This window comes from Dermochelys coriacea, chromosome 16 (genome assembly GCF_009764565.3).
Source record: "Dermochelys coriacea isolate rDerCor1 chromosome 16, rDerCor1.pri.v4, whole genome shotgun sequence".
Taxonomy (NCBI): domain Eukaryota; kingdom Metazoa; phylum Chordata; order Testudines; family Dermochelyidae; genus Dermochelys; species Dermochelys coriacea.
Genome location: NC_050083.1, coordinates 25,022,124 through 25,035,185, shown reverse-complemented (window position 1 = coordinate 25,035,185; position 13,062 = coordinate 25,022,124). Strand labels below are relative to the sequence as shown.

The window sequence follows — 13,062 nt, the reverse complement described above, 5'->3', positions numbered from 1 at the left end:
CTTCTTGGAGAGATGCATTGAGTTCAAAAGCTGGGACATCAAAATGCAGCACAGGGCCTCACCTCTAGAGAGCGGAGTCCACTAAAACACTTGAACATAAGAGGGTAATGCAAAACAACCAGAAACTATGTTCAAAGATGAAGATAAAAGCAATTCTTGTGCGGTGATCCAAAAAAAATAGCATCTTTCTTTTTTCAAAATTACCTGTTTTAATACAGCAGACACACTGTGCCAAGTGAACCATTTAATTATCTGCAAAAATGATGAATCAAAACAATAGTTTGCAAAAATAAATGACTAACCTCTGATTAAAACGTCTGTCCTCATTACACGCAGATAAAAGATACAATACCTTAAGCAAATGTATATCGAGGAGACGTGGCAGTACTGTGGCATGGATAACCTGACGTTTTATAAAAGGAAAAAAAGCATGGGGGGGCTGAAATGTAAGGAAATATTTAATTTTCCTCTTTCTAAATCTGGAAAACCAATTAAAAAGAAGGTATTTTTATGTGGCGTAGGCAGCGAGCTCCCGAATCCTCTGAGCCAATCACAATTCCAAAGTAGGCACTGACAGAGAGCAAAGCTGTCACAAGCTGAACTGTTTGTAGGGGATTTGATTCTACAAACTGACTGGGCTATGAAATTCAGGTCATGGTCTGTGGCAATGGGATGGCAAACCCTTTTAGAGGTGTTTCAGGAGGAAAAGGCACATGCCAGACTCAGAGCAGTGGTACAGAGATGGGCTGTGGGAAGTCAAATTGTTTGCAATGGATGAAGGCATGTGGGAGCAGACTAGTGTGAGGAGCAGAATAAAACCCAGCCTCCGGCAGTGACTTTATTGTGTAGGGACTCCAGACCTGTATGCCTCTAGACCTGTATGCTTTATTTCCATTCCAAATGCCTCTTGAAGAGAAAGGGGGGCAGCTATTCATCCATCTATCCACCCAAGTTTTTCAGAGGCTGCCCATCACCAGAGTATCTGAGCACTTTCTCTCAAAGATCACTGGATTTAAAAGAAGTTTTGAACATTTAGAGCCAGACTGATTCCTGTGCTAATGCCAAGGTTGTTCTTTCCTTCAGAGCATACGTTCCACTGATGCCTGAAGTGTTCCCAGAACCCAATAAACTGCAGAACACCTGGCAGAGGGAATTCATAGTTACCCATTGCCAGGATCTCCATTATCTAGCCAGGAAAGGAAGTTGGCATTTATTTCAGGAATCCATTTGCTTTCATGGTTCCCCAGATCATAAATACGATGAGTTTCCAATGTCTTTGCTGTCTCCGGCCCTCACAGTAATAGAGCTGTGTTGAGATTATCACTTATATCTACATCTGATTTTATGCTCTTCCCTCCACAGCACTGAATCGAAGCTTCCAAACTTTTCCTACTGCAAACACCCAGACGACAACGCTCAGATAACTGCAGCTCTTGCTCCAGAATCTGACTCTGGTTAGTGAGTAGGGTGTGGGCTTCCTCATAATGCCAAAGTGAGACCACCAGCCTGCCCTGGCTAAGGACAGCCTGAGAGAGAGACAGAGGCTGGAAGAGCTGGGTTAGCTCTTCACTGGCTGCCCTCTATCCTCAGCAGAGCTGGGGGTGCAATTCAGCAAACAACTGGGCAAAGTTAGCTCCTTGGTCTGTTTCTAAATTAGCTATGAGCAGACTAAGGATCTGGTTCTCCTCTACATCTGAGTGCAGAACAAGGGGAAGCTGAAGGGAGCAAGCTGCAGCTCCCTGATTCAGGCCTGCTCAGTCTTGGCGTACACTAGGGCAGCAGGTGCCTCCTCTAACTCACAGTGCTGGTGCAAAGTCCCTTATTCCAGCAGATGATCAGGCATAGCAGAGCTCAGCTCCCCCCTGCCCTTGCCGTGACCCTTTCTGCCCTGACCCCAGGGGCAAGGGTCTATGCTAACTCTACCAGTTCTCCACCAGCACAGATTCCCCTTATAATGAGGACGTTTCCTGTGTGGAATCTCTGGTTGCTTTAAGGTCACCATGTGCTGTGCAAACAGGTCTTAGTAGATTGGAGACTCCAGCCCTACGAATTTCAATGCATTTGGCATATGAAGTGACTTGGCGAATGCTTTGTGTGAACATGTGTCACCCCATGGGCTGCTGGCCCGCGGTCTGCTGAGATGGTTGTTTTGACAATTTGCTATCAGTAAGTTGCTAATTGTGCAAGGTGAGCAGGTACCTAAGTGACACAGACAGAGTTGTTTCTACTATGTGAATGGACGGCTTATCGGTCCACAAATCATACCCAGAAAGGGCCCAGGTGGAATTATGAGGATGTTTTTGCAAACAAAAATGTCACTCACGACTGTCACAGAATGAGGAGGATGCTGGAGAGTGCCGGGAACTCCAGGCCTTTTTTGGACCCAAGATTTATGGACATTTTTTTTGCAGAATTTGCTCTGCTCTCCTTCTCAACCATGTATGATGTCTCAAGGATTCAGATGATGCCGTAACCAAAGGCATCATAGCACCAAAGCTAGCTATGAGGGGAGTCGCGATATCTCACCTCCCAGAGCTGCCAGGACAAGCTCCCTTTTCTTTCCTGGATTTATCAGGCTTTTAGTGACCATCACTCAGTCTTGCTAGTTGAATCTGGTGCTAGCGAGCGTTTACTATCCTCTCAGATGTTGTATTTTAGTCAGAGAAACCAGACATCCCTCAAGTGATTGTGTGAGCACTACAGAAACCAGATGTAGCATAGACTGGAAATGCCCCCCCCCCCCGCTCTATTTCTTGGCTCCTTCCAAATTGGTCACCTACAGGTGATGCACAGGGCAAAAAATGGCAAGTGCAGCTGCTTCCTTCCACTTGTGAATGGTGCTTTACCGGGAGCTCGCTAGATCTTGGATGCTATAAAACAAGTCAGGCATGCAGAAAACAGTTCTCTGCCTAACAAAGGATTTCAGCTCTGCTAGAGCTTGTGTCATTCATTTTCTTATAGACAATTGTAAAACAAATCTGTAGAATAATGAGCCTCTTTTCAGGGATGTGACAGATCTATTCCATCTCAACTCTGACCTACAAACCACTTGTCCTTTACATAAAGCTGGTTGAGACCTTCATCTTCAGTTAACTCCCCCCCCCCGGCACCCCAAAAAATCCCCAAACAAAGAAAACAAAAAACCTCTAAGTATTCAAGAACAGAAATGGGTATTTTTAGAAAACTGCAACTAAATCCAGGATTATAGCCGAAATGAAATAAAAGTGGGGTTCAGAAAAAAATAAGGAAATATATTTGACTGGTACTTAGTTGCAACCCACTTCACATGCAGGTATTCTGCTCTAACTGCATAAAACATTCTGAAGCGTAAGTTTTGGTCTACGCAACAAAGAACTGGTATCAAGATTTGTTGTGAACTCCCAGCACTTCAGAACTCTGAAGGATCTAGTCATAAATCAAATGCCTAAAAATAGCACTCTTACCAAATACTTTTAATGCTGGCTCCAGGGATGTGGATTTCTAGAGGATCTGTAACTAAATCAAACCCTTCTACAAATGTAGAATTTAGCAATGGTATCAATTTCTTAACTCTATTTATTCTTAAAAAGGTTTATTTAGTAATTTCTTCCCTTACTGCTACTGATAGCAGGAAATGCACTTCTGGATCCTGTGTGATGCACTAACACCACCACAGACACCGTCTGCATGGCTGCCACAATGACATCAACTTAATCCGTTTTAAAGGACACGCACCAAAATATTTTAATTGTTTAGGGCGGACAGCTGGCAAGTGCTCTTTAGAAATTATCTGACCAACAATGTATCAAAGTGCTCTTTGCCTGTCTTCTGCTGCCTTTCCACAACCAGCAGTTCTCATATTTTATTCTTCAAGAGCAAACAACTCAGCTGTGGCCAAGGCGAATCATCATCAGCATGTTTCAGAGTAGCAGCCGTGTAAGTCTGTATCCGCAAAAAGAAAAGGAGGACTTGTGGCACCTTAGAGACTAACAAATTTATTTGAGCATAAGCTTTCGTGAGCTAAAGCCCACTTCATTGGATGCATCATCAGCATGGTACCTGAAGGTTTCTTCTAAATAAAAAAATCCACAAGAGCAGGATTTCACTCACTGAAACCAGAGTTTTGGCTGAGATAAAATCAGTTGCAGTGATATCTATAAGTTTATGGCCTTCACAAATTCACACAAAGGGACTTTGGCTATATGGTATGCACTTTCTGATGGCTCCTGTGCAGGGTGTAGCTGATCACCATATTTAGGGGTCAGGAAGGAATTTTCCCCCAGGGCAGACTGGCAGGGGCCCTGGGGGTTTTTCGCCTTCCTCTGCAGTGTGGGGCACGGGTCACTTGCTGGAGGTTTCTCTGCACCTTGAAGTCTGTAAACCATGATTTGAGGACTTCAATAGTCAGACATAAATTAGGGGTTTTTTACAGGAGCTGGTGGGTGAAATTCTGTGGCCTGCGTTGTGCAGGTCAGACTAGATGATCATAATGGTCCCTTCTGACCTTAAAGTCTATGAGAGTCCACCACATTTTGCATAATACTGTCTTTATATGGACACCATGACAGTAGGTGTTCAAACCCCAAAAGCTACATGCATTATGTAATGAAGATCCATCTGGTGTGTGGCACAGGATGATGTACAAACATATCTAATATATAAATATATACATAAATAAATTTCCATCTGGGTGCATGACACAGGGTTTTGTACAAACTGAGCTTGTGGGAAATGTGATTCAGAAGTTGCCTACAGAGGAATTTCACATAAAATATAAATGATAATCCTATGCAGTCACTTTCACCAGAGGTGACTTTGCCATGGCTGGATTAGCAGAGAGATCACTAGCTATGATTACACGTGTCCTGTTGAACTGCCCAAATATACAGCAAATTATTTTTCAGAAATCACAAATTGACAGAATGTGGCTTTGCCAGGTCAGCCATTGGCTAGTGGCACAAAACACTGCCACACTCCCATGCCCACCTCTGCTCCTGAGGGGCTGAAATGGTAGGAGTTTTTAAAAGCTGGTGCAATTTGTGCAGCGGGATGCCAAGCTCCTAAAACAGATAGCGCTGTGTCCACTAGGCATGGCTGACTCTAACCTGAGCCACCACAGGCCTCTCTTTGAGCAGGCAGATGTCTTCCGTCTCTAAGCAGACTTTGAAGAGGGCTTTCTATGGAGTATCTTGTAATTCAAAAGGCTTATGTTTCAGTGGCACTTACACAGCAGAAAACTTATTGGAGGCAAGATCCCCAAGGGGCATCAGCATATTGGCCTGAAACACACTGTTTATTAACTTCAGTGAGATAGCTACAGTGGTATTAAAGCACATCCAATTAGCGAGGACTGCAGGAATATTTGCACTCTTAAATCTCTTACTTTCTGAAAGGGTTAAAGCTTATTATTAGCATATAATTTACAGGTCCTTTCTCCCAGGAAAGAAATAATGCACAGTAAATGCCACATTCATTTTAATAATACATGTTACAGTCTGTGCCCAACATCTGCACAAAGGTAAAGCAGACAGATTTTTGTGACATGTCCCACTCTGCCATCCAAACACAGGCTCTTTGTTTCTTAAGTGACGGAAGGTTTAATCAAGAAAGCAGGCAATTCATCAATCGAAACAAGGCTGCTTGCACGGCCCTGACAGCACACACATGGTTTTATACAGAGAAAACCTGGCCACCTGTCAGCAGCACCTTTTACATCAGGATATACAAATACGCAGGGCGATCAATCTTTCAGCCCTGCCCATTCATTTCTTAGTTTTCTTATTATATTTTTCTTTATGCTAGATGTTGTTCTCATTCTTTGCAGGGATAGATTGTGAGACAAGGCAAGCTATGGCTGTTTGTACACTATCATAAAAATTTATATACCCTTAAAGTGACTTACTTCCCCTCTATTTGAGCACCATTATTATAAATAATTTTTCACCTCATTCAGGAATTTTCCCTGTATGCTATTATCTGTGGCTGCATGAGAGGGCTCTCTCTCTCTCTGTCCTTGTGGCTTTGATAAGCCAAAGCAATATGCTCAGGGATGCTGAGGTCTGAAATGAAGGCAATATGTAGTCACAACAACATCTTAATTACATTGAAGGCCATGAAAAAGGACTATGTTGTAAAATACTGAGCAGCATTTGTCGATGGATCTGTCTGGAATGAGGCATTCCCTGTCCTAATGGGTGGCCATTTGAACACGTATAATAAAACTCGATCTGCTGTTGCTCCCAACAGCACATGAGACCCTTTGCAGATCCAGTCATATATAATCCTGGCTATAAAAATGGGTGCCCCAGTCCTCGGGTGTGACAAGGCGGGGAGAAAACATCTTGTGTGTGAAGAAGAATAAAGTGATTCCAGACAGAGGCCCTGATCCTGCACCAGAGCCCTGTGCAGGGAAACCCCGAACAGCATTACAGATTTGGGGCCATATTTTTCTATATATACACCAAGTCTTGAAGATTAATTTATTGCTCTAACTTGCAATCAAGAATCTTTTTTATTTTTTTCTGTCACCCAGCATTTAATTGCTGAGAGTGAAAATGTCCAAAGATTAACCAACCAACCAACTTTCAGCTCTAGTTTCACCTTAATTACAGATCTGGACTCATTTAATTATTACAGACGTAATGGCCAGGTCCAATGTTGTCATGCCAACTTACACCATCTGAGGGCAGGGCCTGGCTCTGTATGTTCAGAATATGCACTACATCTGCTCTTTTTTATCCTCCTTGGTGTAATATTCACAGATTCCCTTCCACACTCCTTTAAAAAAAAATCTGTACCAATTGGCTGAAATTATCAATATGGGTGACCGAGTGAATTATACATATTATGAAATTGATTAACTGCCCATCTGCTATTTAAAGGAGGACTAAATTAAAATTGCAATGGCAGGGAAGCAGATATTCAAAAATCATTAATTATTTGGAATTGCATTTGCTTTCCTAGGATGTCAGAATTGTGTGATAAGAACAACTCCCATTTCAGTGAGCACCAGATAGCGAGCCAGCACCTCTCCATCAGCAGCATTAGCCACCTATCACTTCTGTACCACTGCTAATGGGAGCTTGCAGAAATCAGCAGTGTCCCATGTAAGCTGGCCTCTATAAGGGGCTGAAAATGAAAGTACAGTCCAACCAATCAGGGAGCCTCCACCCTGGCTCCATCCTCCTGGAGGATTTCTCTCTAGGCAATCTGACTTTCCCACAGCAGTTCCTAGCCAACTTTCCGCAGGTGCTGCTAATGCCACACAAACTGTAACTACCAAAGGCAGCAAAGGCTCACTGTACCACACTGCGGTTCTACACTTTCACCTGAATAACTGGTCATTAAGAAAGATGCAGTAAGCAAGCTTTCAGAGGTGCAAATGTCAAATTATTGGATAGCAACACAGGGACTGCAGACTGGATTAGTCCCAAGGACCATCTGGCCCAGTACATGGTCTCCCACAGTAGCCAGCACTAGACTCTGGAAAGGAAGCTCTAGTGGTTAGAGACTGGCTTAACCTATGAAAGAAGGACATTGCATCTCCCTTCCACCACTCTGCTAGCCATCGTTATATATTTTAGGTAACGATCATGATGCAGCAGGCAAAGCCACACTTGGGAGGTTCTTAGTAAATCCCTAACCCTTTATAAACTAGGCATTTTTAAATAACTGACTGCCTGGTAATGACAAATCATCAACACAAATATGTTGCTCAGGGCTGCAAGGGACAGAAAGGTAAAAATCAGTCTGGGATTATGCTAAAGGAAAACCATGACACTATGACAGAAAGCAATCCGACTTTCCTGGCTTTTAGTGGTGGTGGTCTTTGCTCATTACAACTTTCTTGCAAGTGGGTTTTTTTTTTTTAAATCCTTCATTTACTGATAATCATCCTGAATTAAGTTTTAGGTCTGGGAATATCACAAGCCAATGACAGAACCCTGCACTGGGAAAATAAGGAATGTGGCTTTTCAGAATTTCCTTGGCTCTGTGGTTCAGGGAAAAGCCTGGGGTTATTGTCCCTTTCAAAGGGCATTTTTGAGCTAATAGTCATTAGAGAGGCAGCAGATTTCACAGATGCCTATCTGCCACTGTCCCACTGACTGCTTAGCAAAGCAATATTTGGACCCACTAAATTGTCCAGAAAGCTACATTTATGCTTGTCCTAAGAGGCTTGAAAGAACAATGCAGCTACCTGTAAACAGAATTACCTTTAACCAACTGAAAAGAAACAGGGAGTCAGGCTCACATGTGTGCAGGTCGGGAACGCTACGAAGTTAGTGACTGGTGAGGACTCAGACTCCCAGCGAAAGGTGTTTGATCTTCTCAAACACCACAACATAATGCTCTGCTCCTCAGTAGAACTGGGATCGAGGGAAAGCCTGGCATACAGCAGCTACCAGCATGTGGAAACAGCACCAAAGCAGGGGGCTGCATTTGCAGAACCCCCAATAAGAAGCCAGGGACACAGTATTTCCTTCTAATCCAACGGTGACCTAGCCCAATAAAACATCCAGGCTCCTTAACACCCTCCCCGACACTTTCTAGAGTAGCAGCCAGCCTTGACTTTCAGTCTATTTTGATTCCCACCCAACAATTCTAGCCATTCTCCTTTGAAGGATTCTGCTTTATTGCCAGTATCTACTGCAGTCTCTCCTTAGACACAAGCTCTTAAACTGCAAGAAGCGAGTACAAGACCCGCAGCATGTCACAATCAGTATCCTACCTGTGCAAATCTAGACCCCAGCAGAGTAATTAGGTGTGTACATTCATAAGTTTCCTGTTACCATAGCCCTGTAGCAAGAGGCTAAGGCTGTACTGTAGATAAAACTGACTGACTGCAAATTACATAGACAGAACAGGAAATTTTTGAATGGCTACCACCGTCCTGATGCTACACGTACCTTTGTAATGTGAAGCACCCAGAGGGAATTGTCACAGCCAGCACCTAATCAAGGCTGCTGAACAGCAGCAATGGTCAGAAGGCACACCAAGACGCCCGTCAATGCACAGGAGGTTTCACATTACTAGACCTTTTCTGTGGAAACGTTTCACAGCTGCAATAGCCATTACAACAAACAGAAGCACTGCAGCTTGTATTACAATAGGCCTGGAGGAGGACTGGCAGTCAGAAAAGAAAGTTACATACTTTGATTGAAGCCTATTGCTTTGCCTGGTTTTATAGGCTTGTTTTGCACTTTGCCTGTAAACATCTGGTGAAATATTCAGGGTCTGTATAAAATAGGTCATCTTTCCATGCTTGTTCTGCTGCCGGAAGCAGCGGTCCCCAGGAATTCCTGTTACCAAGGGGTCTCTCCAGCAGCTTTCAGGCAGAAATATTGCTTCTTGCCTGCGTGTGCCTTTGGGTTCATGAGGCGTCAGTAAGTGCGAACTCACAACCTTCCCTTCCTCCTTCTAGAACTGTGTGATATGAGCACAAGAACATGCTTTCCCTTACAGAGCCAAATCTATTAGGGCAGAAGAGTAATGAGAAAAAACAATCCTGACATGAATTATGCCATTGTTATATTCCATACAGGAATCTGAAGCTGCAGTTTTAGCAGGAGATTACCTTTTAAATAACCGTTTGATTATGGTACATGAATTAATGCCATGTTCCTATGTTAGAAGTGTCACTCACCATTAACAGAAAGATCCTGTGGATGGCACAGATTTGCCACTTTTTCCTCCCTTATGATGCGCAAGCACAACATACTCTATTTACACCCACTGAATTCATGGCTGGTTTTCCTGGGGTCCCAATCAGACCTGTAAATCCACCATAATCTAGCGAGGCAGCCAATTTCCTGGCCAGATTTTGGCACAATAAATTTTAAAGCCAGATATTTTCTTCCTTTTGTGAAAGTGACACAACTAAGGGAACACTAAGGCTAATTAGCTTTTCACCAAGGCTACACAACAGTTTTAAAGGCCCAAAAATAGTCTAGGGAAAAGCACTTGAGAAAATCATTTAAGTCTGATATTATTCTGAACTGTAGCTGTTAGTGCAGGATATGATTTGTGTGCGTGCGTGCGCGTGCGCGCACGCACGCACACACACACACACACACACACACACACAGTAGATAGTTAACATAAAGAATGCCATCTTGGCACATAATACGTAACATTATTCAGAAGTCTGTAGGACCACTACATTTATTATTGCTGTGGACTGCAAATGGCTTCCAGACTACACTCCTCTTGGCTCAACAGTGACTGGCTCTGTGAGATTTATATATTTATAAAAACTCCCCTCATAACCTCCTAGCTGCAGCCAAGCAATTCCAGCCTGGTATCCGAGTATCAGGATGGGTTGCCAGGGAATGATGAGAAGGGTAAAAGTATAATTCAAAAATGAATTAGGGAGTTAATGGAGGATAGGCCCATCAATGGCTATTAGCCAAGATGGTCAGAGATGCAACCCCATGCTCTAGGTATCCCTAAACCTCCAACTGCCAGAAGCTGGGACTGGATGACAGGGGCTGGATCACTCAATGATTGCCTGCTCCGTTTGTTCCCTCTGAACCACCTGGCACTGGCCACTGTCAGAAGACAGGATGCTGGGCTGGATGGACCAGTGGTCTGACCCAGTATGGCTGTTTTTGTGTTCTTTCTGGCTCAACCATCACCACAGAAATAAAGAATCTGTGGACAAAAGTCCTCCTGAAATGGGTTTGCATAGGTGTCAGCACGGGCCGAGCTTTAGGCCCAGTACCGACACGGGATTGTGTGCAGGGACCGAAATATGCTGTGCTGGCCGGTTATTTTCATTTATAAGCATGCATGGTCTCATTCCTGCTCATGGTATTTACATATGTATTTTAAATATTCTTTCATTTACATGCATACTAGAGCTAGTATAAGGGGAAAAAAAAAATCAGGAAAAATATTCATTGACTTTTTTTCCCACATTGAAATTTGGAGACTTTTGACCAGCTCTAGTATGTGTAGGCCTGCCCCAGATGGCAAATAGTGCCATTTTCTGAATAAAGAGTCAACATGTGCTCATATCACATATATGGTTAGGGAACGGGATTCTGGTGTCTCTCTCCTCCAGTATCCAAGACGTCTGGGGAAAGATCATGAAAGGCCCCAATGCTCCTGAAGAAAGTGAGATTAAGGCCACTCTGGAATTTGCAGATAATGGAGGGAAATAGAGTATTGCCCCCCACCCCGAAAAAAAAGCTAGAGGGGTTCTAAAAGTAACAACCCCCTTAAACCCAAACAATGTCTAGTTTTTGATTTATCCCAGAGGAGGTGAGGAAATTTATGCCATGCCCGCACATGACACACTGAGTGTGCAGGAGTTCGGTTATTTTATTTTCACTATGTATGTGGTGGGTGTTTTTTTGTTTTTTGGGTGGGGGTGGGAAGGAACAGGAGCAATGTCTATGCGGAAACTAGGCTTATCACACTGATAGAAGTGTCCTGTAAGCATGGAAAGAAGATATGGGTTTTATGAGGTAAACAAGGGGAGGTAAGGTAAGGATCAGGGCAAAGGGGAGAGGAAGAAAGATAAGTAGAGGTGTTAGGCTAACAAAAACTACCTAGAAATCCCACTCCTAGCACCCATACTCCCACCTGGCTCCATTGTTTCCAGTGAACAATGACACTCACTGTTAGTAACAGTTGTGCCTGAACATCCTCTGGAACTATTTCGCATCCTACATGTTTCTGATGCTTGAGTGACTGAAATCTTGGAAGTCCAGTGCATGGATCCCACACCTCTTTCCTTTTTATGCAGCCAGGACTGCTCTATTTGGTTAGACTTTCTGATTAAGCTGACAGAACATAGTATAAGAGAGTCATTACTGCGTATACTAGCTTACCTGATATGGCATATAAATTTGAGTGCTGGTGTTCAAAATCGAGTCGGGAGTTGTTACTTTTGCCTCGAAAGCTCGCGGGAAGCGTCAGAGATATGTGCCTAGTGAAGAGAGGGGGGAATGGAGATGACATTATTACAGAGCAGAGCTGCTATCACCCCATTCCTTAAACTGATGATAATTCCTGTGAGCTCAAGTGTAAACTGCGTGCAAAAGGCAGAGTGGGCCCAAATCACAGGAAAGTGACAGAGCTGGTGACTCAGTCATTATTACCCAACTTGTTCAGCAGCTTAAGTGAAATGCGTTGGCATCTCAATCCAGCTCCCAGTGAGCAAGGAGCCCAGCGCTGGCACCTTCATGGGCAGCTGTAGCAGAGAGCAAGGTGTGACTCTGGTACGGAGACCCAGCCACCCACTCGCCCCTGAGAGCAGCATGGAGTGGTATGGGGCAGGCGTCAGTTTTTCATGAGCATCCCCTTGACTTATAGAAATGTCCCCATGATGCAATACTAACAGTCTGCAGGCAGGTACTGAAGGAGCTAAATGTGTATCTTTCAAGCAGTCAGTGGATGTCTATTACAACTGTGGGTCTGGATTTCTCTGTAACGTAAAGCACTGTGATCTTGCTGCATTCACAAATACAATCCCTGGGCAGATGTTTTTTAAACTTGACAGCCCACTGCATCCTCCCCTCAGCAACTCAGCTTGATTGCTCCAAACAGAACCCAAAATGAACGAGGTAGTTTCCTCCAGCCCCACACTCAGAGAGGGACAGCAGCATTTTCCAACTCACCCATTCCATACTGCCCTTGAGAGACCAACTAAACCCTGCCCCAGGAAAATGCTCCGCAGAGCTGCACATGGCCACCAACAACACAGGCCGCGGCTGGAAGGGGCAGCAACATGAGGCTCTCACCCCCCCCCCCCGCCCCCAAACACTTAGTTAAACTTTAGTTAAGCCTTAACTTCAGCACATGCTGTAAATAAAACAAGCCTGCAGAAATGAAGTCAGGGCCATTTCAATAGCTCAGCATTTATGAACTATTAAAAGAAAATCGCACATGCTGTAGGGAATGGTGTAGAGAGTGGGCTAGAGAATGCAGGCAAGCTTCCCAGAATCCCTGTCTGCCACAGGCCAGGAGCTGGAAGTGATGCTCAGGGTGGCCTAGTACCAGTAGGTACCAGGACCAGAAATGCAAGTTCTGTCTTGTGGTCATTTGCAAGCGGTTGATTTTCAAAATCTGGAGTCTGGG

At 44.0% G+C, this 13,062-nt stretch overlaps 1 protein-coding gene across 14 annotated transcripts in view; it reads right to left on the bottom strand.

Annotated features, from left to right (window-relative positions):
* Nucleotides 1-13,062, bottom strand: part of MVB12B (multivesicular body subunit 12B) — a 102,169-nt gene that overhangs the window by 43,754 nt on the left and 45,353 nt on the right. For 11 of the 14 annotated variants that reach the window (XM_043498585.1, XM_043498591.1, XM_043498587.1 and 8 more), the window contains one exon: nt 11,814-11,911. In XM_043498585.1, the coding sequence (XP_043354520.1) occupies nt 11,814-11,911 (98 nt within the window). Of the gene's footprint in view, nt 1-3,874; nt 3,922-6,431; nt 7,462-10,018; nt 10,378-11,813; nt 11,912-13,062 lie in introns of those variants that run through there. The other 3 variants (XM_043498593.1, XM_043498592.1, XM_043498594.1) reach the window with 3 other exon arrangements.